General features: G+C 41.5%; 1 protein-coding gene across 1 annotated transcript in view; it reads right to left on the reverse strand.

The window, feature by feature from the left end:
* Nucleotides 1-410: 410 nt before the first annotated feature.
* Nucleotides 411-26775, reverse strand: part of LOC105180668 (ras-responsive element-binding protein 1) — a 28372-nt gene continuing 2007 nt past the window's right edge. Inside the window, 4 exon segments of the mRNA XM_025301003.1 lie at nucleotides 411-2120; nucleotides 2122-2673; nucleotides 3354-7763; nucleotides 8764-8840. Coding sequence (XP_025156788.1) covers nucleotides 1983-2120; nucleotides 2122-2673; nucleotides 3354-7763; nucleotides 8764-8840 — 5177 coding nt within the window. The 3' untranslated portion in view covers nucleotides 411-1982.

Genomic DNA, 26775 nt, shown 5'->3' on the forward strand with positions numbered 1-26775 from the left:
CGCCGAAGTGCCGCTGCGACGCTTTAACGCACGCACGCACGTGTGATAAACATAGATAAAGTACATAAGGCACGATCGTGAACCTTGAAGAAACGCGGAGGCTCAGTGAATCCGAGCTAACGGCTCGACTGCTCACGATTCAAGGATGCCTCACGCCCGATTTTACTTCTCTACTTTTGCGCACGAGAGGGTGTGAGCAATTACTTATAACTGGGAAATTTATTAGAACAGCGTTAATTCCGAATTTGCGGATCATCATTTCTCAACGTATCCAGTCAGAACCACGACGTTGACTCAACGGTTCATCGATCATTTCAACGTCAAGTCAACGTTGAATCAACGTTATAGTTCTGACCGGAGTAGTTACGCTCTTGAGCTTCACGACTCATCCGATCCATATTGATCTAGGTTTCTCTGTGCACCGTCATAGAGAAGTTTTATGTCGATGAACAAGCCACTTGTACACCATTCTCTCTTGTAAGTCTTTATCTGAAGTATATTGTCTCGAAAAAGACGAGAAATAATGAACAGAAGTCGCTGCAGTAAAATACGATAAGCTCAAACTGATTCGCAACTCGAGATAAAGCTAGAAGACTGCTCATGCTCGTACTGTTGCTGAGACAATCGGGACACCGAGTGTCCAAGTATCGAGATGTCCACAGCCTTCACAGCCTTGGCTTCGTCGATCTTTCCGATTTTGTACGAGAGCAACGCATTGACTTTCTCGATTTCATGCGAGGGCCTTATTAAGCAACCTATACATCTGTCATCATTATCTGAGATTTATCATCATTCAGATTCAGAATTACTCAATACCGATTGACATGGTCTATCAATGATCGATGCTACGCATTGAGAAAAGAAAAAGAACTTTTACACCTTCAGATTATCATTCATACTCGGTTCGTTCAAAGATTCTTAAAGAGTCGCAGATTTGCTTTGGATTAAAAGTAAAGCAACAGTGTATAAATAGTTATTTTCTCAACGTATTTTAACCTAACTTAACCTAATATATTTTTTTGTGAGATTATACAGATTCAATATTTATTAAAACAACATTGGAGAATTTACTAAGTCATCATCTTTTAAATCTTGCTGCAAATGTTCATATACCCTTACAAAAAATGTCTTAAATCTTAGGTTGAAAGACGAAAACTAATTACGTTTACACGGCAACGTTAATCCAGATTAGTAACAACCGTAGTTAGTGAATTCTTTGATCCGATTGGTATATTCCTTTAGATCTAAAAATATCTCTAATCGGATTCGAGATTGCACTAACTACGGTAGTTACTAATCGGGATTAACGTTGCCGTGTAGCAGGTCTCACTGTTTATGAACTTTTTTTTTGTGATCTTTTGTTTTTTTTTTGTCTTCTGGCTTTTAATGTATTTTCGAATCATTCAAACATAAATGTGCATTTGACACACTTTGAACATTGTCACGCTACAAAATAGCAACTTTTAACAACAATCTTCTACGTCTACTCAAGTTGCAAGTTTCAGCTTATCGTGCATTTCCACTACAACGAGTGTCGTTCATTGTTACAAGCAATGAATGAGTGAATTGTTCATCTCTCAGTTCAAAACATTTTTCTCTGAGGAATACGCACAGGAGTGTCTATCGGATTCGATTTTGCTTAACCTCTCTTTTGTCGTTTCAGCAGTTCTAACCGTTTAAAAGAACTTACTTCTCATGATCTTGCCTTCTCTTAGAGGGGTCCTCCGAGGAATAAAAAATCCCTCCCCGTTTTTCTAAATAGAGTGCACAATCTTTTAATTTAATAACACATTATAGTAACATAAATATTAATTTTGATTGATAACATGATAACATGATTAATAAATAACATAATGACACACAGGGGGAAGGTTGATATTGTTCTAATAAACTTTTTTTCGGAATACACTGCGAATAATTTCGTATTCACCCTCGCCATTTCTCATCGTCCGGTAGATTCATAGCCTTCGTCGTTGCTCCTTTCATAGTACATTCTGTTCATAGTACATTAGCAGCCCGCGTTCAGGCTCGGAAATGTCCGCTATTCGGCAGTCTACGCCTCCGGCTGACCGTTTATCACTCGTTACGATTGACACCCAACAATTTCGCCGCGTCGTCCGCCGTGCTGAGAAGAACCTTGTCGAGTAGACCCTTTTCGCGTATCCCCAGCAAGTCGGAGATCAGATCATTCTCGCCACTTTCGCCCGACGCCTCCGCGGGCGGAGGCGTGGAGCGAAGGGGAGGGTGCGCAGCGTTTTGGGAGCCATCGTTCGCCATTCTGCCGGTCAAAGTGGCCATATTATCGTAGTGATTGTACCGCATAAGCGCGCAGGGCGCCGCATCCGCGGTCGCGACTGCCGCGACAGTCGGCAGGGAGATTCTGTCTTGAGTTCGGGGTCTGCTGGTATTGGTTGGTACCGGCGAATGTTGTTGGCTCCTCGGGGTTATCGTCGGTGGCTGCGTAGGCGGGTTTTCCTCGTCGCCGCTATTAGCTATGTACATGGACGAGTCGACGGACTCGTGCTTCTTGCGGTGACGCAGCATGCTGTGCTTTAAGGTGAACTTCCTGCAGCAGATGTCGCATTGGAAGGGCCTCTCGCCAGTGTGGGTTCTCATGTGCCGCCTAAGGTCCTCCGCGGACCAGAATCGTCTCATGCAGAATGCACATACAACCTGCGGAAATTGAGAGTTAGTTGGTCCATGTGCAACTGACACTTTCTTCTGAAATGCCGTCTAAATAGGAGCATAACGGCGGACAATTAACAACTTATCACTTTGTTGGCTTCAAACTCGTAGAATTCAGTGTTCTTAAAAATGGAAATTCGACTGTTATTGGTTACTGTTATTGAAAATAGTCAATGACTATTGTTTATTGCATGGAAAATAATATTGACTATTATTATATATAATATTATAATATTATTATATAATATTATTAATAGTGACTATTATTAAGTAGTATCGTTGAAGATAGTTAATGACTATTATCAATTAAAATCAGTGAAAATAATGACTAATATCAATTGTAGTCATTGAAAACAATGACTATTATTAATTATAATTATTAAAAAAAAATATATATATAGCTATTATTAATTAATTCTATTATTAATAGTCATTTAAAATAGTCATTGACTACTATCAACTGCAGTCATCGAAAATAGTGATTATTATTGATTACAGTCATTGAAAATAATAAGTATTATTAATTGCAGTCATTGAGAATAGTCACTGTGAGAAAAATATGTAAATACAATTAGATCTGGAAAGTGGCATGTAAATAAATTCACAAAAGTCGTGATCAGTTTGAGCCAATATATTTATCCCCTCTCCTTTTTCCCCGTAATAGTTACCTTTCTGTTACTATAGTCGTGGAAACGACCGCCTTTCCCTTCACCGTCGCTGGAATGTTGTTGAGCTAGCATTTGGTCCTCAGACGCGTCTATGTCCATGTCCAATGCGCCCTTGGCCACTAACATCTCATATGAACGCTTGTGATTCACCTTGATATGCTCCAGACAATCTTGGCGCTCTGTGAAGCAGCTGTCGCACAGGTGACATTTGAAGGGCACATCGACCGGTGTCGGGGATGACTTACGGGACCTGGTGGTTTCGTGATTTATCGACGGAGACGTGGTAGGGTTCGACTTTGTGGCGGACGGAGAATTGTCAGTGTTCTCGGAGACACTAGACGACCGACTCTCGTAGTCGCTTTGGTCGTTCTGCGCGGACGACTGCGGCGGGCTGTTCTGTTGGTCGCTAGACGGCGTGTCCGACCTCGACTTGGTCTTGCGAAGCGCGTGCTTCGTTGAGCGATGTTTCTTGAGGTTGCCCAACGTGGAGAACGTCGAGCTCGGGCACTGGTTGCATTTATACGGTCTCTCGGGCACGTTCCTCGTTGTGAACGTGTTGCTGTTGCTATTGACGACTACCTGCTCGACCTCCGGCGACGTGGAATTTCGAACACGGCGAGTCTTGTTCGCCTTCGTCTTGTGCTTCCTCAGTAAGTGACGGTCGCAGTTGGATTTGGTGGTGAAGTGATGTGAACAGTGATTGCATTGGTATGGCTTCTGGCCTGTGTGTGTGAGAATATGCCGTCTCAGCGATGAAGTCCACGGAAACGGGCGTTGGCAATACGGGCAGATCACCCTGTTTGGCGCCATCGAGTAAGCGGACTTTTTCTTCTTCTTTCTCTTCTTGCTCGATGAAGCCTCAGAGTTGAGCGAATTAAGCGAATCCGATTTCTCGCTGCCCGAATTGTTGTAATCGCTGGTCGAGGCCATCAAACCCTCCTCATCGCTTAAGTACTGCGGCTTAAATTGTTGATATTGTTGCGAAGCGTTGTCCAGGAGCTTCGACACGCTCGCCAAGTCTGCTGTGCCGTCTTCCAGTTTGCCCTGTTCGCCTCCAGTGGTTTGCGTCTTCATCGCGTCTTCGCTATATGTCTCTTTGCTGTCCACGGTCGGCAGTTCCTCCTTCTTGATCTTATCGACGTCAGAGGGTGTGATCTGCTCACTGTGAGACTCATCCAATGTGCCTTCCACAGATTCCTCTGCCTCCATTTTCACGACAACGTCTTTGACACCTTCGTTGCCCTCCAACTGGCCCCTCAACAAGCTCGCGTTGGGTTCTTGCTGAGCTTGCGACTCCTGCGGCTCCCGGTCGGCCGAGCCCTCGTCTATCACCATCTCCTGTTCCGAGTCGTTGTCATCCATCTTGCTGGCTTTCAACTGCTGCGCCAGAATCGCGTATTTCACTTGGTCGGAGATGGAGTGCCGGCTGTGCTCCGTCGAGGTCATCGGCGACTCGGTGCGCGGCGTGTTCGCGTTCAACTGAGCCACCTGCGGGCTCGGCGAGCCAACGTCTTCCGGAACGACGTCCGGATTCTGTACAGACATGTTAGCTGCGTGATTCGCAGGAGGTCTACCTCTGGCTGAGTGGCCTCCACGGGCCTTCTTTTGGCACCAACGCTGAGGATGCTGCTGCTTCACGTGTCGGTCCATGTTGCTCCTCAGGGTGAAACGCGCATAGCAAATTGCGCAGAAGAACGGTCGCTCGGTGCGGTATCTGCGTTGCTTCTGCTTGGGCACCAATATGCCGTCTTTTAGCACCATCTTCACCGAGTTGTTGGACGGCACGTTCTCGGCTCGTCGTGTTAATTGACGCGAAGTCGTCGACTGCTGTTGAGTGGCTGCGACCTGTGCATTCGGACTCGGGTACCCGTTCGGCTCGCTCGGGGGCTGCGGAGTGCCAGTGTTGCCGCTCACCTGAGAATGCACCGCGTAACTCGTGCTAGGCAAAGAGTGGTCCACCATGGTGCCACCGCCGGTCAGCTGCAGGCCTCGCACCAGGTCCCTTTGCAATTTGCTGCCGTTCACCGCCAACCCGTGGTTTAGCATTTGCGGGTTGAGTAAGTACGGCGGTATCATGCTGGCGCCGACCGCGCCGGCTGTCAAAGTGCCCAAGTTACGGTAAATGAGGGAACGAGTGTTGGCGTAGAAGCTTTCGAGTGACGTCGGCACGGAGTTCTGCGCGGCGGCGGCGTTGCTCATAAGAGCATGCGTGAGGAACAACGCGTGGCTGGTGACATTGTACATCTCTCTCTGCCTGCTGCTATGCTGCAAGTCCTCTGCGCTAGAAGAGCCAGATGCCTCACCCTCCCGCTTGCGTTTCTTGCTCAAGTCTAATACGTCCATAGACAAGTCTAGCGGACTATCTTCGGACCCACTCGCGGCTGGTACAAAGTGAGCGCCGCTCGTGGACGGCTTCGACAGATTCATCGGACTAGCTTGAATTCTTTGGTCTGGCCTGGTATCACTGACTAGAGATACGCTGCCATCCGACGATCTCGACTCAGCGTCTTCGTCCGCTCGCGAGCAATTGACGTTCATCAGCGGCAGTTGCAGCATGATCAGGTCCGGGGTGTCCTTCTTCACGAGATTCAGGGGTTCCGGCTTGTCAGAGCGCGTCGTCACCGCTAATGCGGATGGACCTGGATTTCTGCAGTCCGTCGTGTAAGGCTGTTGTTGGTGGTGTTGGAAAACAGCCTCTTCGTGTTCGCTCGGGTAAACCAACGTCTTCCGTGCGTCCTCCCGGTTGGCTCGGGGCGAGCTCCTGCCGACGACGTTGTCGTTGGTCGAGTCCTCGTTCGGGTGGTAGATGAGCGCGTTTTGAATGTCCTCCTTGCTGCACATATTGTGCGTCTTCTTTACGTGCCTCTCGCAGTTCGCTTTAGTGGTGAAAGCGTAGTTGCAGAGCGAGCACTCGAACGGCCGGTCGCCGTTGTGAGACCTTACGTGCCTCTGCAGCGTCGTCTTGTCAGTACTGGTGTAGGAGCACATGTTGCAAGGATACGGCAAGCCGTAATCGCCAGCATGCTTGATGTGCACGCGATTGTGGCCCTTGAGCGCTCGCAAGTTGCGCAGCACCTCCGTACACAACTTGCAAGGGAACTCGCCCTTCAGCTTCATTTTGCGAAATTCCGCGGCGAAGGACTCATGACCTTCCTCCTCAGTGTATTCGGACGAGCAAGTGCCCGACGAGCCGGAAGAGCCGACGCTCGGGTTGAACTTGACGTTGTTCTCCGGCGTACTCGCGTCGGAGCGCGGGAACGACATGGGCGCGTTGTTGGCGACGGTCAGAATGATGCTCTGGATATCCGCCAGGTCCTTCGGCTCTTTCACGTCGTTCGTTGTAGGCTCTTTTACACGTTCTTTGCGCTCTTTCAGTACCTCGTGCGCCGTCGAGTTGTTCTGCAGGTCCAAAGTCGCGAAGAAGGTCTCGCGCTTGACTTTCAGGTCGTCCGCCGGTGGACTCGCAAGATCCAGGTCCGTGTCGAGGTTATTATTGGTGCTGATGTTATTATTGTTATTGTTGTCATTATTGGTCCTTTTGTTCTCATATGGACCTTTGCATTCCTCCTCGTGGGCCAGGTGAGCTTGGCTGCATGGGAACGCGCGGAGGCACTTCATGCACTGGAACTTGTTGGCCTCACCTGAAGCTGGCCGATGCGGTTCCCGCTCGCACACCGCCCGCGCGATCGTCGGGAACTTAGTGGACGAGAAGTCGACGAACGTGCAATCGTTGAAGCCGTCCACGTAGTTGCGCGCGCCCCGACTGTTCGTGCCAGTTGTATTCTCGCTGAAGTGCTTCATGCTGCGGTGCAGATTCAGCGTACGATGGTTCTTGAACGTAAGGTTGCAGACCTCGCACTTGGCTGGGAACTCCGGGTGGAGGCACTCCAGGTGAGTTTGCAGCAACGCGCTTGTCGCGAAGTCCTGCCGCCCGCAGACCGGGCAAGTGAAGCCCTCGTCCAACCTGATCACCATCTTGAAGTTGTTCAGAAGAATCTTGCTGTCCCTCCTTTGACTCTCCGTCTCGTCTACCTCGCTGTCCGGACACTTTCGTTTGTTCGTCGTGCGGCCGCTAGGTGACGCTTCCTGCCGCTCGAGCGACTCTGGCGAGTTACCGCTAGCCAGCTCGTTGCTGTTGTACTCGTCTCGGACACTTGCCGCTGGTCTGTCCGAGCCGCTGCTGCCTCCTTCAGAGTCTGTGCAACTGTTGGGCGACAGTGTCCGATGAACTGGCCGCTCGTCGTTGGATGGTACTAGGACTTTGTTGCATTTGCCGCAACTATAGTCTTCCTCGCCGCTGCAGTCCGTGCTGCGAGGTGAATTGTGCTCGCGTTGGTGATTCAGCTCGCGAGAATTCGAGAGCATCGACGGACATGTCGAGCATGGGCGCGCGCTCTCCACCAGTTCAATCTGTTTTTAGGAAAACAGTATTAGTTGGGCACGCGGTATTTTTTCTTTAATTGTACGGACTATGTTGATATATACAGGGTGTCCCATTTTAAGTGCCTCAGGTAAATATCTAAAAAAATATGGAAGATACGGAAAAATATTTCAGACAAAAGTTACATAGTTTTAAGAGGGACATAAAACAACTATATCAGTTTATTTACAAATAACACCACTTTCGAGATATTTACTGATCGTTACTTTTCTTAAATGGAAATTCCAATTTTTTATTATATCATCTTTTTCCACCAATTAATTTGAACAACTTTTGTCTGAAACATTTTTTTATTTATCTAATATTTTTTTAGATATTTTTTAGATATTAGAAAACAACTTTTTAAATATTTAACTTACATCTTGCTAACTTGTTGTCGACAGAAAAAATGGTACTAGACTTTTTCACTCTATTTAGTCTCAAAAATATATTGCTTACAATAGCATATTGATTTTTGTTAATTTTATGATTTTGAAATTTCCAAAAGTCGATAAGTTAACAAACATTAGGGCATTATAAGGGCATATAATGAGATATTCTTGAGATCAAATAGAGGAAAAAATTCTAGTATTATTTTTTCTTCCGACAAATAGTTAGCGAGATATCGTATGTTAAATATTGAAAAAGTTACCAAGTTTTCCTTAAATATCTCAAAAAATATTAGGTAAATACAAAAATGTTTCAGACAAAAATTATTCAAATTAATTGATAGAAAAAGATGATGTAATACGAATTGGGGTTTCTATTTAAGAAAAGTAATGATCAGTGAATATCTCGAAAATGCCGCCTCTGTAAATAAATAAACTGATATAGTTGTTTTATGTCCTCCTTGAAACCATACAACCTTTGTCTGAAACATTTTTCCGTATCTTCCATATTTTTCGAGATGTTTGCCTGGAGCATTTAAAATAGGACATCCTCTATATTAACATACGCTGTATTGCGCACTGATCAAATGTGAATACTCACACTCGATGACGGCGACGCAGCATCGCTCTGCGTTTCATTCTCTTGCTCTTGGTCGGGTCCGTTTTGGGTGTCCGTCACTGTAAAGCGAAAGGAAAGTATTCGTATAAGATGTGGTTTGCTTAACTGTTGCATCGAGTGCGCAATGAAGATATAATTAGTCGGTGAACAATACAAAGAATGTACAGAGTGTCTCTATAAAGATGGGTTCGTCTCTCACTAAAAAACGTTTGAGTGCCCCTCGCGAATCGTGCATGTGTGAAATAGACAAAAAAGTGTGACAGGCGGTTTTAGGCTTCGAAATATGTTCGGCGATTGAAATGACTATTTTAATGTAATTTGATAAGATTGATTGTAAGCGATTATTTCCAGAATTGTAAAGTATGTAAAAAATACTAGATATAAGTATTTTATAATATTTAATATTCCACAACTATGTGTGTGTTCAAATTCTTACAGAAAGTGTTATTTTTTAAGCTAAGTACATTGTGTTAATATGTGTATTTTTATTTGATTTCTTAAGGTATTACAGTGCATTAGAGCGACTCATTTATTTTAACAAATTGATTAGTAGAGAGAAATGTCAACTTACGTATTGTTCAAATTTCAAATTTAATGGTTCATTAACGGTTAATATAATTGATCGTATCGTTTAAAATAAATTATTAAATCTAGTGATTTATGTGAATTAAAATTTTCCTTAAAATCTTCCGTTTTATTTTGAAAGTTAACATTTTCTCAAAAGCTTTACACACTTGACCAGTAAAATTGTATATTTTTAATTAATCGGGAAATGAGAGATATAACATTTATATTTCTTGGAGTGATTCAATATTTTATTTCATTAGAAAATATAAATATCATGATATTACAGAAAAAATAAAGGAATTCGTCAAATTGAATTGAAATAATAAAAATACATAAATTTAATTATATCAAGAAAAGTGAATACATAGTAATTCTTTCAAGTAAAGTAATCAACTAATCACTAAATTTTTTGATGAAAATAAGAAATTAAATATTTCTTGTGCAATGAAAAAATGGCGTTAATAAAATTTTCCATTTGTTGACCGCTATAGTGGATATAATATTTTAAGAAATCGAAATCAATCAGCCTGTGAAAATCAGTAGCAGCTAATTGGAAATTATCCATTTATGGATCTGAAAGTGCGAAATTTATATGATATCGTTCCAATTTAATCACTTGTAATTCCAAGACCAATATATCTTGACATTTTTGTATTAAAATTTTTAAAACACTAATTACAAACCAGAATATGTTGTTTAAATATTATATAATAGTTTTAGGACAACCTGTATCAAGTATTTCAGGAGCTGGTGGATATGTAATTTGACACAGAATGTCTAAATCTTTTCAAACAGGATTGAGGATTTCTTCGATTTAAATGGGAGGGGTGTAATATATTTTAATAATAATTAATTATATTATTTAATAATTAATATTTAAAATAATTACTATTTAATAATTATATTAATTAATTAATAATAATTAATTTTAATAATAATTAATGATAATTAAAATGTATTTTAATAATTAAGAATTAAATTTGTTTTAGAATTTTAAGTTTTAAAATGCTTATGCATAATCTCCACTCTTTTACACAATTAAGAGAATGATTAATTAATGTAATATTAAAGTAATAATCGGTCAATCTGAAGTTGTTATTTGTATCAATACATTCCTAAACGAGATTATACATGTATATTAATGTTATTAAATAATAGTAATGTCACCAAATGATATGTTAATTTCCCATGTAGCAGGATGTGAGATGAAACGAACCTAAGCGCAAAAAAGATCTTACTTCTTACATTAATTCAAGAAGAATGATTAAAATCTTACGAGAAAACTTTTTGATTCTATAAATATATTATAGAATTAGTCGATTAATCTATTTAATCGATTTTTATCATTGTTTTCTATCTCGTAGCATCTTGTAGATATGATGTAGAATAAACCATAGATGTGTGAGTAGTAAAAAGAGAAAGATAACAGCGTGTATCGCACATAGCGCAATATTTGCAGCAATGTCTACAGCAATTGTTGTAGCAATATTTACTAAAAATATAACTTTTTGAAGCAACACTGTTATATAAAGATGAGAGACATTTTCAATACACAGGAGAGAGAAAGACATTTTTTTCAGAGAGGCATGTAAATTCGATGAAAATAATTCCATATATTCATATAAAATGTGTTCGTCCTATAATTGAGATATTCAACTTTCAAATTAGAGAAAGAAGCATTTTTTTAATAATTTGTAAACTATTTGATGGGTTTTCACTACGCTTAAATTCTTTTTATGCCAAAAGAAGATCGTAAGAATAATACGATGCATTTTTTGGCATCACATTAAAGAAGCGAGTCAGACCGTTCTTTTTGAATTCGCCATAATGTTAGACTGAATAATTCTCTGGCAAAGTGATTACCATGTTATGAAATTATTTAATATTATATGAACGAGAGAACTGTTCTCGAAGATTGACTTGAAGAATATCATAGAACTAATAATTTTTAAATGTTAAACGAAAGATCTACAATGGCCACAAAAATCTGTAACGTTTTATCTTAATTTAATTGTATTAATTTATTGTAATTAATTAATGTAATTGTAGTTCCTTAAGTACTTCTATTCTATTAATATTACTTAACACATAAAAACATCGAAGGAAAAATGTAAAAGATAATATCGTAATAATTCTTTGTTTTCTTAAACATCAATATACGTAATAAAAATCTTTTCGATCGGGAAATTTTTGAATAGGAAAACATCCAATGAATAATTTTTTCGCATCTGCATAAATTTATATTCAATAAATGTATGTCCCATCGACAACTTTATCAAATATTTCGTGCGTGTGTTTATCGCTAATTAAGTAGAAATTTTATTAATTCTTTCTAGAAATATTCAATCTTTAATTAGTATTTCTTAATGAGCCGCTCGTGAGCGTAATTGATGTTAACGTAATTAAATAAATATTGCTAGACAATGTCAAAATTAGAAGAAAATATTTGTGTGATATTTCATCTCCAACAATTTCTTAATCAGTTAAATTGTCATCATTAAATTAATTGTCATCATTAAATTAATCATTAAATTAATCAGTAAATCATTAAATTCTTAAATTCTTAATCATTAAATTTTTATAGATTAATTACGCTGAGAATATTCTAGAAGCAACCACTTTATCGAACCGTTTTAAATTCAAAAAATGCTTACGCGATTCCTTATAAATCAATATTTCAGAACAACATACAACTCATTTAAGTTTAATTTTTTATTTGTTTTATTTCTTATTTCTTCATCCCGAGGAGACTCATTGATTATGGCATAAATTCAAGTTTGCACTTATCTTCAATCAGAAAATAAGAAATCCAACTTCCAAATTCCAATATATCGGAAGAGAAAGGTAATTTTAGATTTCACGAAAAAAAAGCGTGGGAAAAACAAGTGAGTTTCACATAAAAATTTTTTAATGCGTTTATAAAAAAATGTGAACCTCTAAAGTTTTGATTCAGTGTTTTTATACAATGATGTGCAACTAAAAGCCAGGTAAAACACAAAATACGCTGTTTTCTCTTTAGATTGATAAATTAAATTAATAAAAAAAGAACAAATTAAATTAAATGCTCGAAATGTGAACCATTAATTTGCAAAGACTTGTAAAGTAAGTAAACAATAATGAAAAATGAAATAAAAATTATATGAAATATATAAATATATATTACTGAAAATAATAATAATAAAATAAGTAATTTGATGAGAAGAATAGAGAGACAAGTGTTTGAAAAGTCAATATTACTATTATCGATGCTAATCGCAACAGTTCGTATCGATCTGAATACAAATCGCCGAGGAAAGCATAAAGTTCACGTTCAGATTTCTCGTCAAGTCGTTTATCAGACTTCAAGAATTGAGACACAGAGACCGGAAAAACCCGGAGCAAATGCGATCATCCTGGACCACAAATCAGCTGACGAAACAGGAAAACCGAGACACTTCGGACGTAGCAAGACGAGTGGTGTACTTAAACAAATTAAAGAGCGCACGCGCGCGCATGCGCACAAGTATAAAATTATTCTAAAGGACACAATTATATACGTCTACACATCAAATCCATCGCGGTTGGTGTTATCTTTCTGCGGTGCTATGGTTCTATCCCCTGTTATCTGCTTCATTCGTCTCGTCGGGAAAAAAAAGAAAAAATAGAAACCGGAAGAGAGCGACGATTCTCCTCGCTGAAGGAAGACGGATTCGAGACACGGAACATAAATTTCGATTTCTCTCTTCTGAGTGTCCGTTTGCACAGATATTCGCTCGGTTTTCATGAAGAATCGCCCATCAGCCGTAATGATCCGCGAGCGATTGGAGAACTTCGCCTCGAGGATACGCAATCCTTCCTCAAGAAGATCGCGACCTTAAACGTAACGGTCCGTCCTCGATGCGGCGATTACGGGCCGCGGCGTAAGGCAGACCTTCGCGTTAACGGTGTAATAACGTAAAATGTGCGGGAATAATAATAATAATAATAATGGTACCGACCGACGTGCGTCGGCCTGAAAAGCGCGGATAAATAGGAGCCGCCGGATCCTGGCAGCGTTGTGCTTGTCTCTCCGCGGAAACTCGCTTGCTCTCCGCCTTAGCGGGTAAGGAACTGTGTCAGCGGCAGGACACAAATCTGACTAAGTATTCCGGAAGCTGATACCCAGACCGAACCGCAGATCGAGCCGGGACAATAACATTTATCAGCGCGGCCTCGCTCCGCGCTCTAACCGCACTCGGCTGTTTGCACACTTTTGAGGGACGCAGCGAGCACATCTCGCGATTAGCGGTCGTCGTTTCCTTATCGATCCGAGAGAAGTCGAAGCTCCGACGCTCGAGCCGACGGCGGAATCACGATCGGAATCGCGAGATACGATATGACGAACTATGCCAATCGATGGCCGGTCGCAATTAAGGCTATTACACCATATCCTGAATCAGCCGATTTGATAACTGGAACAGTCGGTTACATCATCGGAGAAACATCTCGCTTAATTTCGAGATCGAGTAGAAGATCTCAAAGCGCCCGCTCGTCGAAAGGGATTAATTTTTGCCCGATTCCGGAGATGTTCCGCTTTTTGAAACGTCTCGACCGACGATCCTTCGACTTCGCCGATGAGACGTGAGATAAAGTCGAGCTACGTTAGAGAACGTGGCAGAGTTTTTTTTGCAAGTCACAACGGCTCAATATCTGCCGATGTTAGTCGTTCTATATATATTTCCTTATCGATCGTCGTGAAATTAAACTCGCAGATTTCGACGGTGTGTATCTCGAGAGCTGCGATTACACATCCGCTTTGGATTCTAAAACCAAGTTATGAGGAAATCTCTCTCTCTCTCTCTCTCTCATACGCACGCTGCTTTATTTCTTCTTATTATGTATTAGGTGTACAACTTTCCTTCCGCCGTTTTCCCATAGATGGCTTTAGCGGTAAGTAGTAGTCGAAATAAATAGATCATAGATGTCATGCAATAAACTTGGGTATCTGTCAACATAACCCCATAGAAACATTAGTCGATTTGTGTCTGCATCATAAAGTTATTCTCGATTGAAAATGTCAGTTTACGAGCCAAATTCTCGTCATTTGCGGGAGATTTTAATTTTCTGCTTCAATATGAAGAAATCTGCAGCTGAGGTTCATCGAATGCTCTCAAATATTTATTATTATAGTGAGGCCGCTATTAGTGAAAGAACGTGTCATGAGTGGTTTCAACGCTTCAAGAACGGTGATTTTCACGTCGAAGACCGCCATAGTGGTGGAAGAGAGAAGGTTTTCGAAGATGCAGAATTGGAAGCATTATTTAATGAAAACTCGTGTCAAAGTCAAGAAGAATTGGCACGATCATTGGGAGTGACAACAAGCAATTTCAAAACGCCTCAAAGACATGGGAATGATTCAGAAGCAAGGAAATTGGGTGCCGTACGAGTTGAAACCGAGAGATGTTGAACGGCGTTTGTTTGCTTGTGAACAGTTGCTTGAAAGGCAAAAACGGAAGGGATTTCTGCATCGCATTGTGACTGGGGACGAAAAATGGGTTCATTACGATAACCCCGAGCGCAGAAAATCATGGGGATATCCCGGCCATGCTTCCACGTCGACGACCAAACCAAGTATTCATGGCTCCAAGGTCATGCTCTGTATTTGGTGGGACCAGCTCGGCGTAGTGTATTATGAGCTGTTAAAACCGACCGAAACAATCACAGGCGATCGTTATCGAACGCAATTAATGCGTTTGAGCCGAGCATTGAAAGACAAACAGCCGCAATACAACGAGAGACACGATAAAATGATTTTGCAGCATGACAATGCTCGACCCCATGTTGTGAAAGTGGTCAAGACATACTTGGAAACGTTGAAATGGGAAGTCTCACCCGCCGTATTCTCCAGACGTTGCTCCTTCTGACTATCACTTGTTTCGATCAATGGCACACGGCCTGGCCACACGGGTTGACCAGTACTTCCGATTTTTATGAAGAAGTAAGAAATTGGATCGATTCGTGGATCGCTTCAAAAGATGACCAGTTTTTTCAACGTGGGATTCGTACGCTGCCCGAAAGATGGGAGAAAATAGTGGCCAGCGATGGACAATACTTTGAATCATAAATGTATAACCAGTTTTTTACAATAAAGCCTCAAATTTCGGGAAAAAAACGGCGGAAGCAAAATTGTACACCTAATAACTAAAAAGTTTTCCTCTTCCTGTTCGTAAATAATTATCTATTACTTACTTTTTCACTCCCACATACACAAAATAAAATCTACTTATCCGGAGAGTAATGAGATCGGCTGATTGCTGTACGAAATGCGAAAAGTCGGATTGCGTTAATTTTAAATAAATTTCTACAAATTAAAATCTATTTGATAATGATAGATGTAATATTCATCCCCTCTGAATACCCAAAAAGAAATATTCTATTTGTAAAGTGACTTTTCCCATAGTCTCATATTCTAAGCGGAGCCTTGTACAGAAAAAGAATTCCTCTCTCGATAAAACGATTAAAATGAACCATTCATCTAAAATTTATTATATATTATTCTGTTTTCCTTTTATTTCAAGAGGATTTTCTCTTATACCAATTAATTTTCCTCTTATATAAAGAGGAATATGTAGATTTGAATGTCGACTTCTTTTGTTCAGTCATGCTCTACCTCCAGACATGAACGAAAAAATTACCATATGCTCATAGGTCAGAATATTTGGAACGCTTTTCAAAAAAGGTATACGTGTTGCTGTAACATATAACGAAGATAATTTACCCATATTTGGTCAGTTTACAATCTACATTTACAATAATACAATAATACAGTTTATAATCTATTTCAAGAAGTTGAATAATACATTCTTTCTTTTAACTATATTTCATACAATTACTTATGATGAAGATCTTTGTAGCTATGAAATCCATAACAAAACTGATTGAAAATTTGTTTCTTATGATGATCTTATTTCATTCGGGCCTACTTATTGTAAAACTGGAACCAGAAGTACATTTACATATATATATATTATTTTCTGCTACATATTATAATAATTTTTACAAATTAATTAGTATAACCAGTAAGAATAAAGTACAATAAGAATAAATAATAATCCTCTTAAAAAAGATTAAGTAATCTATGCATAAGAAGAAATTTATTATATTATATTAAAATCAATAATATTTGCATTATACATATAACATATAATTCCCCTAACTTTAAGAATAATGTGTTTATAATATTTTCCTCTTAATCTTAGAGGAATCTTTTTGAGGTTATACAATGTATATAAAATCCTCTAAAATTTAAATGATTCCGTTTGTTCTGAAATTACTTTTTTGGGTGAATAAATTTCTTTACAATTAAAAGATATTCAATAAAGATAGTTGTCCGTAATGTATTAAGAGTGTGATTTAGTTTTGAGAATTTTGTAAGAGGCACTAATGTCAGTTTTGTCGAAGACACTCAATCATAGCTATTGTTTCTTAATGCTTTAAAATTAATCCATGATATTTCACTAATAATAGACGTGGTAAAAGTCGTATTAATACCATCTTAAAAATAGAGCTTCTTGAAAAGCATTTTCGACATGTGTTGCTTTTGGTTCTTAATCAGAAGGAAACGGTGGCTGGAGGTCATAAAATTCTGATAGAAACTTATGGCGATGTTTCTCCATCAATTAAGACATGTGAATATTGGTTTAGACGATTTAAAAGTTTGATTCCAATGTTAACGACAAAGATCGTTCGGGACGAGCAAAAAAGCTTGAAAATGCAGACTTGCAAACATTATTGGACGGAAATCCAACACAATCCACTTCAGAACTCGCCAGAATATTAAATGTTGATCGTATGACAATCACTAAATGTTCATATGATATGGGAAAAATATGGTAAAGAAGGAAAATGAGTTTCACATCAATTATCGGAAAATGTCATTGCGAACCGGTTGAACGTTTGCATTTCGTTGATCGTCAAACAAAAAGGAGAATCTTTTTATCGCTACGAACCATCCATCCATCTTTTGCCAGAAAAATGAGAAAAAGTTGTAGAAAACGAGGGAAAATATTTTGATTAAGGTATTCCCTCATTATCTTGTTTAAGTAAATCAGTTTTTGAGAAAAAAAATCCTCCAAACTACATTCCTAATAACAGTCCTTTTTAAATAAATTTCTACAGAATTAGGACTCCTGCAACACGCGCTGCGATAATTTTAAACGTGAAACTATAAAGATCGCCTACTTCATTCGAATCACAAGAAGCATACCGGAGTCGAGTCCTGTGACAGGCTCGCCGATTCCTCGACAGAATTCGAGGAACATCAATAAGATTTTCAGATGTCTACACAAAACGCGCATATATGGACAGCAGGTCTTAAAGGATAGCAATCTTTGACTTTGAGAGACCACCAGCTTGTACCACTAGGTACAAGTAACAATGCCTCTCCCTGTAGTCGCCGTGCGCTCGAGATAGCACTAGAGATGTCGCTTCCGAACGACATCTCTTAACGTTATCTAGGGAGAGGAGAATGTCGTGAGCGTGGAGCGTCAGGTAGCTCAGTGGTTTTAGAGCAATCGCCCGGCAAGAGAAAGACCCGGGTTCGGTTCTCCGGTGTTTCTAGCGACTACCGCGCTCTCGATATTTTTCTCTCTTCGGAACGAAAATAAGATGCAGGTCCCGAACGCACGGCGTCCCGTCGTTGCCACCTAGTACGCCCTCCTTCTTTCATGGTTTGTTTCATCCGTTTGTTCCCTCCAACGTTTACAGCGGGATGTTTGTTATTAAATTAATAATCATGACGTGCGACTTTACGCAACAGACGGACGTCGAAGCGTAACATCTGACACTTTTAATAGCCGAAGGACTTCTCGCGTTCTTTTTCCGGAAATCTCGCAGTCGACTTCGCAGATGTTTATGCGTGCCTACCGATAACGGATATTAATTATTCACACACGGTGTGTTTCTTCGCGCTGGAGATTCAGCAATTTTTCAGTCAACGATACTCTTCGAGCTTCTTTCTCTAGCAATTTCACGGTGCTTTTTCATGAGTTTCACGCTTAGCATTGCGCATTTTTGCTTTTCCCGACCCGATACTAGCCACGCTCGTTGATGCAACATTTAGCGCAATTGTATGAAAGCAGCGTTGTGCTTAGATAATTTCAGAATTAGCTAAATAAAGATCAGATGAAATATGTAAATTCCTCTTCGCACTTTGTCCTAATTATCAATGAATCTCAGTCTCAATGCCGTTTGATGCGTGCAGTACGTACTAACGTTTGCGACGCAGAAAAAAATATTTCACTATTTCGCACAACGTTGACTAAATTCAGCAATGTACACAAAATCATCTGTGAGTGTCATCTTAGATAATTCGCACATAAAAATAACTATTTTTCTAATTTAAGATGCGTATACATACACAAACATTCACTGAGAAAAAAATTTCTATTGTCACACAACAAATTAACGTTTACTGTTTGATAATTGTACGGGGAACAAAACAAACAGTTATCGCGATACATCATTTTTCGTTATTTGTAACTTTAACAAATATACATAGCTGCAGATGCAAATTATATATATTTGTTTGATGTATAACTTTTAAGAAAAAGAAGAGCAACGTCGTAATATACAGGGTCTTTTGGAAACGAAGATTAATCAGATCGAATTGAGAAGAAAAGTCATGTACCATTTTGCAAAAATCGTAATAATTGTTAAGTTATTAATAATTGAAAATGACCACATTTAGAAGCTTTTTAATTGATAACTTGAAAATTTGTGTACTTATTTGCAAAATGGTAAAGAACTTTTTCGTTCAGAATGATTTAACATACAATTATATGGCGGCTATCGCGGCTAGCGACAGGTTCAAGATTCAGGTTTCAAAGTTCAACATATTCATATCTATCGCTAGATACAATAGCTGTCATATAATTATAGATTAGGTCATTCTGGACAAAAAAGTGCTTTACTATTTTGCAAATAAGTGCAAGTTTTCAAGTTATCAATTAAAAGAGCCTCTAGATGTGGTCATTATCAATCATTAATAACTTAATAACTATTGCGATTATTTGCAAAATGGTATGTGACTTTCCTTCTCAATTTCATCTGATCAATCTTTACAATTTTTTGTTTTCAAAATATTCCGGACACCCTGTAGATGAAAGCTCTTAAAGTGATTTATAAGCTTTCTTAAGCTATGAACTACTTTCACAGACTTTTTTATTAATAAAAGTATGTTTACAGTACGAGCCTTTGTATGTATATCCTCCTTAACCTCATCTAATAATTTATTAATTTCATATAATGTATCGTGCTAAAAATAAAAATTGATGCAATAATGCGTTGCTCTATTTCTTTCCCCGAATTCCTGCAAAACACGCACACAGAATTATTATTTTGTTAACCCATCTCTACTAAATGTTTGATTAGACGTAATGGAGCTACATTTGAATTATCTGGTAATCATGATACGCGCTAGTGTAGCACGTACGTGTGCTTTCATCAAGTATTTTATATATTTTGCTATACATTATACGTTGGTGATGAAGAATCGATACAACTGATTTGCTTATACACAATTTCTAACCTTTACTCGTATTCTATATCGTCAACAAATAAAAAATTTATGATTCATTGGATTAACTTAATAATACCATTTGTTCTCATTATAAAATTGTTGGCAACAAATCATAAGTAACAAATCATTCGTTACCATAACGGAGTCATTTGCTGTCCCACGTTAACAAACCATTCGTTGCGGTTACCGATGTCTTGTTAACCCAACGAAACCTTTCTTCAACTTCGCAATTTTTAATAAAAAGGAAAATAGCAACGTCGTGATATATATGGTATCCGCGGGATCTTTTGGAAACGAAGATTAATCAGATCAAACTCAGAAGAAAAGTTTACCATTTGTCATTTTGCAAAAATCGCGATAATTATTAAATTATTAATGATTGAAAATGACCACATTTAGAAGCTTCTTTAACTGATAACTTGAAAATTTGACTATTTATTTGCAAAATGGTAAAAGATCTTTTTATTCAGAATGACCTAACCTACAATTATATCCTACATTATATACAACAAACCATTCATTGCGGTTACCGGTGTCTTGTTAACCCAAACCAATTTTTCTTCCCTCAGTGTGCAGATGATACATATTTATATTATTTAGACAAAAATAAATTAGTAAGCCCGAACTTCATCCGGATGAGCATTTATATAATCTCATCTGGATAAGAGCAAACACTGTATGAGACACGATTTATCTCTTGTGGTGACAGAAAGCCGAGCCTCGGCATATCGCATTACACAGGTCGCCAAATTCAACGGGCACATCGCAGTGTGGTGGCCATGTGGAGTGTAGACTTCAGCGAACCTGCCCGGCAGGCGCCCATACAGACGTACCTGTCGGCAGGTGAACTTTATTCATGCGCGTAAATCACGTGCACGCGCGCACGTTCCAGCGGAGTGCGGCGAAACAGGTCTGATCAACTTCGCCTGTGGTTTGGCTCGTGTCTGATCGTTAATAGCTCCCGGCCGTCGTCGTTTCTTCCAGTCGAGTAGCCGATCGGCGACAGATGTATCACCGTTGTTGTTATTAATTTTATCACATTGCCTGCGAGAGAGAAAGAGAGAGAGAGAGAGAGAGAGAGAAAGAGATAATTTCCGTGTTCTTATTGGAATTTATCAATTCAGTATCTGCGCACTGAAGTTTATCTGTGAAATTCTCTCAGTCTGCAGTGGAACTACATAAAACGAACTGCCTCTCAAGATATCACATCCCATCGAGCGAGCGAGTGCGGAGGAAGCGAGAAAGAGCGATACGCGACAGAAAAATTCACCTTCACATCCAACTCCAGAACGCAAGTTGAATGCGACAAATGCACTTTTCTTTAGAAAATTTTTCTTTTAAAAATTTCCCTCGGGAAACTCTGCTTCTTGCTTGCTTACGTATTTATCCACCAAGACGCGACAACACGCGCAGAGAATTTCGCGCGTTGACAATTTCTTCTTCTCATGACCGAATAATCGCGCTCGCGTGATTCCGCAAAGCCGATCGTTCTTCGAACTTCAATTACGCCCGGCTCCGAAGTACTGGCAGGCGACAGGCGCGATCCGTCACCGACGGAGATAAGTTCGGCATTTTCGATATCGTCGCGATCATCTGGCGAGATAAACGGCGTGTATTGGCGCAGATACGTCAATACGCGCTCGCACGATCGACGATCGACGGACGAGACGGTCGAGAAACGCGCACGACGAGGAAAAATAGAAATCGCTTTTCGTGGTTCACGGAACGCCGTAACGACGGGTCTCCGGTCGCAGCCACGATCGTTAGAAATGGAAAGCACCGTGACAGGCAAGATTTCCAATTGCGACGATCGAGGATCTATACCGAATTTCACCCATGCCGGCGATCCGCCGATGCGTCCTCGGGTGAAATTTCGGACGGACGACTCGGCGAGAATTAGAAAACGCGAGTACACCGAGACGCGCGTGTGGCAGCGAATAGAAAGGACAACGCGAATCTCCGATGACGGAGCCGAACGGTTACGGCATTCGGGACGAGTTCATTAATACAAATTAATTAAGCCATCTGCGGCATTTCAATTATTTTGGCAGATATATGCGGTTTCCTTTATTTCGTATTCGCGTCCGTGTCTTAATAATCATTTCTTCCACCGTTACGTACGTGCATTCTGGCATTATATCCGACTTTTGACGACGACGACGACGACGACGACGACGACGATGACACACGCACGTTCGTGATGCGTGCGACGTTACGTAACAGAAGAATAGAAATATGGAGGATGTTCGCACGGAGATCGGACTAACGCGCTTTATCTTAAACAACGCGCCAAGATAATATCGCGAAAAATCGCGCGGAGTTTTCGCACGTGCGCGAATTCACTCGAGAGACGATGAAATGAGCAACAAGACGCATCGTCAGGGAAACATGCACGGAGAGAATTATATTTTAAGATTAGCAAGGAATTTTGTAGCCGAGAGACATGTCGACATTCTGCCTTAATCAACTATATTTTTGCTTGTGCTGCTTATATTGCATTTTTTAGGCACCTTTATTTTTTCGGAAGATCTTACATTTGAGAATTTATATTTTAGAAACTCAAGTCTTTATGCGTGAAAAATTTACTATGCTCTTTAGCAAGATGAATTCCACTGACAACCCACATCTTCGTTATTAGAAAACAAAATTGAGAAGAAATTATATAACAAGAATATAACATTAAAAAGAATTTATAGGAAAAGAAGCTATAGTGTACAAAAATTTCTTAAAATTTTATATATGGATAATAAAACATTTTTAAAATTTTATAAACAGATACATCATAAATTCCAGTCAGAATGCTCAGATTTCTTTCAAACTTGGCTACCCGATTATGAGCATCAATGGAGCATTTCATTTAAGAATTAATAACAAACATGATTTTTGTTAGAATCAAAATAGAAATAATATACAAACTAGTGCTTTTTTTCGATTAGTGAAATTGATATATTTTTATGGTATTCTACAGGGAAGTTTTTTAACATAATTTCTCTAGGAAACTGGACTGTCCTAAATAGATTCCAAAAAATTCTCTACATGGGATTCTTTCCACTGAAACACTAGAGGTCGCTCTGTCAAAAAAAAGAGAGAGACCATATCAACCGTATTTTCGACACGAGAGTGAAGAAAAACACTCGAAAAAACAACAGAAATTCCGAAAGAGTGTTTTCCTCAGCTAGAACGGCTTTTCACCGTTGAAGTGAGATAAATATACAAACTTGAAGAAAGAAAAAATGACTAGTTCAAAATCCAAATGGTCTCGAGTCAAAAATTTCGCAACCGATAAATATGTCGACATTAATCTTCATCCGGATAAAGAAACCTCTGAGGCTCTTTTATTAAATATCAAATGTAACGAATGTAATATGTTACTAATAAATAACTTATAATATGTATTAATGTTACTATTTCGTAATTAAATGAATAAACCGAACTAAAAGAAGTAAAATATTTTAGAATTATAAATTTCCGCTATTTCGTGCTGAGCGGCCTCTGTCCGGTTGTATTATAAAATCATTGTATCTTGATTGAAGGTTAATCAACTACTTTTTCTTTCGCTCCCGCTATTTACGTTTCATCTTTCGGGGAGCCTTCCAGTCATTTTGTTTCCTCTCGGATGAAAAGCTCCCGAACGGCCGCAGGACCAAAGAAGAACAAGCGTCGCGCGCGCCACGCCTATATCTGCATTGCACCCCGCAAGGCGCGACCTCGCTCGGGGTGGTGCGCGCGACCGAAAGGGAGCAGTGTCATGCTCGCGCTACGAGGGCGTACATGCGCATTTCCGTTCGTCGCTCGGCCACCGCCACCTACGAATCGCAGGGAGACTCGTGTAAGATGCTGCGCTGAAGCAGCGCGCCGAGTGGGGGAACGTGGCGCGGTGACGCCGCGCGCGCCCGCCATTGCCCGCCTCTCATCTCTCAGCAGGGCTTTTATCTCCCACTCTCCCCTCCAGTCCGACCACCATTCTCCCCACTATCGCGCGCACGCCCGTTCCCCTCGGAGGGGCTTCCTCCTTGTCCCTCGGCTCGCTTCTTTCTCTCTCTCTCTCTTTCTCGCTCTCTTTTTCTCGTGTTATCTCGCTCGCTCTGCGCGGCCCCTCTATCGCGCCCCTTTATCTTGCGTTCGGACGTACCCTCGAGCTCGTTCTTTCCTCTTGCTCCGCTTATCTCGCTCGGACGTGTCCCGCTCATGATCGCCAATTCCTTCTTCGCCTCCGCCTCCTCTCTCCCCCGCTCTTGGACTTCTTTCTCGCCCATGGACGCGTCTCCCTTGTTCTCCCGCCGCCGCCGCCGCCGACATCCGTCCATCGCTCCGTCCGCCGGCGATCACGCCAAGTGCGCTTCTTCTTCTTCTTCTTCTTCTTCTTCTCTCCTCTTCGTCTTCCTTCCTGCCCGCAGCCGCAGACTCACAACCGCGTCCCGTCCTTCTCCGTCCTCCCGCTCCTCCGGCCCTCGTCTATCTCCGATTCTACTCGTCCTCGTAACCCTGCCGTCTCGTGCTTGTTCCCCTTTCCTTCTCTGCTGCCGTCGTCGCTATCTCTCTCTCTCTCTCTCTCTCTCTCTCTCTCTCTCTCTCTCTCTCTCTCTCTCCTCTCTCTCTCTCTCTCTCTTTCTCAACGACGGCAGCAGCAGCGGTGGCTCTTTTCCCTCTTCGCCATCCTCTTGCCCCCTCTTGGCCGCTTCTCCCTCGTCATCCCCGCTTCCTCCACGCTCGGATACACCCACGCACCACGCAGGAGGAACAAAGATGGCGGGCGGTTAGTGTGTTTCGAGAGTTGTAGCTCTGACAACCTTGGGTGCAGCCATCCGTGACCCAGCGGAGCAACCCTTCGGCCCGGCTCGCGGCTGGCTTTACTCCGAAGTTGACGCATGAGCACCCGGCTCCCTCGTGCCCGTCGACCCTCTTCTTCCGCTTATCCCGTTTTCCGTCGGTTCCACCGGCGGAACAGACTGACGTCCGTCCCTCTTTCGAGGGCGTCCGTCGCGCCGAAGGACGCAGCGGCTCGTCCGCGTTCGACGAGGAAATCTTATCTGCTTTTTCGAAAGAGCAACGGCCTTTTGGAGGGCTCGATTCTGCCATCCATCACACAATCTCACGGCCCCATTATGGCCGTCCACCGAGATGCAACATTATTTCTGCTTACGATGACACGTGAACACTTCTGCGAGAGCGTCCGCATTTCCGTTCGAATTTCAGACCGGAGATCGGGAGATTCGAACGCAGGAGTGAGTGAGCGACTCTCGCGGAAGATGGATAGCGCTGGGTGGAAAGGGGAGTCCAAAACGCGTACGCCAATCGTAGATTGGCAAGTTTGACCAAACGCTCGCACAGCCGTCGCGCGTCGCTTCTCCCGGAGGTAGCCTGCGGTATAATCGTTTCGAGTGGACGCTCCTCGTGGCGGCAGGAGCGGTCCTGCGGAAAGCAATCGCTCGACGCGACCGCACGCACGCACGCACACACGCACGCACGCACCGATGCGGGCGCCGAGGAGAGAGCGAGGCTCTCCGAATAAAGAAAAAAAATCTGCGCCGCGGTTCATTAATCGTACCGGAGCGCTTTTACATTCCGCGAAGGATGTCACGCAAAGTGCTCTCGTATACGTGGCCCAACCGAGTGTCTCCGCATGTACCTAGACGCGGTTGTCATACCTACCTACCTACCTACCTACCCATCTACCTAGCTACCTACGGCCGCAGATATAGATCGCTTTCGTAACAACACCTATACGAATCCCGGGCCTCACGACCTTACGACGGCGGCGGCGGGGCGAGGGCGAGGGAGTGATGAAAGGTGCGGTTGGCGGACGTCTAATCTTCAACCGCGAGCGGAGATCGATCGTGCATCATCGCGCGCGCAGTCGGCGTTTTTCGTCAGGACGAGACGCGAAGGAGCGAGTCCCGGGAAACGAGCGAGATATAAATCGCGAATTAGACCGAAAGACGACTTTGAGGGACCCAAGGGTCCCGTGAATTCTTTCGGGTTTCTTTACGCTCTACGGGAGAAATCGCGAGCAATCGGTCGAGCGTGTTTTTCTCCCGTTACTTTATGTATCATTGTTTGTACGCATAATGTATAAACTTATAATTTATTCCAACTTCCGCCGCGCGTATTTTTCAATCTACGCGACCGCTCGGACGAGATTACCGCAAAAAGAAGATCGATAAACACGTGCGCTCGTTAATTAATATAAGCATTGCCAATTAATCCGTCTCTCTTCCGAAGGGCGTCCCGCGGCTAGGGTGGAAAAGGGAGCGGTTGACTTTCTGCACCACACCCTAATTCAGCTCTCTCATGGAGCCGTGTAATCATCCCCCCCGTGCGAGCCTTCGCGGGACTCGGAAGAAGAAAATTTCCTCCGTCCGATATTCGTCCGTGTCGCTTGCGAGGCAAGTCGCAAATTCTCGCGCCTTAATTAGGAAATAGCCTCGCGCATATACTTGGCCGATATGAGAAGTTCGACAAAGACGAAGTAACGAATTCCTAACGGGCTATTAATAAAGATCGCTTCTCTTTATCTATGCTCAATTGCATTTTGCATTCTTAAATGTGTTATAACGTGTAAGTTCTGTCGCGAAAAAGTATTCGTGTGAAGAAAAATAAATTATTCACGAGAAGATTGATGCGTCTTTCTTTCGTCGTTTGAAGAAAGACGCGCGTCCCCCTGGACTGAGACCGAAACTTTGTTGCATCTTCGCAGCAGAGAGAAATGGAAAAGAAAGAGAGAGAGAGAGAGAGAGAGAGAGAGAGAGAGAGAGAGAGAGAGAGAGAGAGGGAGACAAAGAAAGCTATATCCGTTTCTCTCCGAGACTTGTAAAAATTCATTAAAACCGAGATATATTTCACAATAGTGCGCGCAATATTGCACCCGCTGGATACAATTTAGCAACCGG

This window comes from Harpegnathos saltator, unplaced genomic scaffold, assembly GCF_003227715.2.
Source record: "Harpegnathos saltator strain DR-91 unplaced genomic scaffold, Hsal_v8.6 scaffold111, whole genome shotgun sequence".
Taxonomy (NCBI): domain Eukaryota; kingdom Metazoa; phylum Arthropoda; class Insecta; order Hymenoptera; family Formicidae; genus Harpegnathos; species Harpegnathos saltator.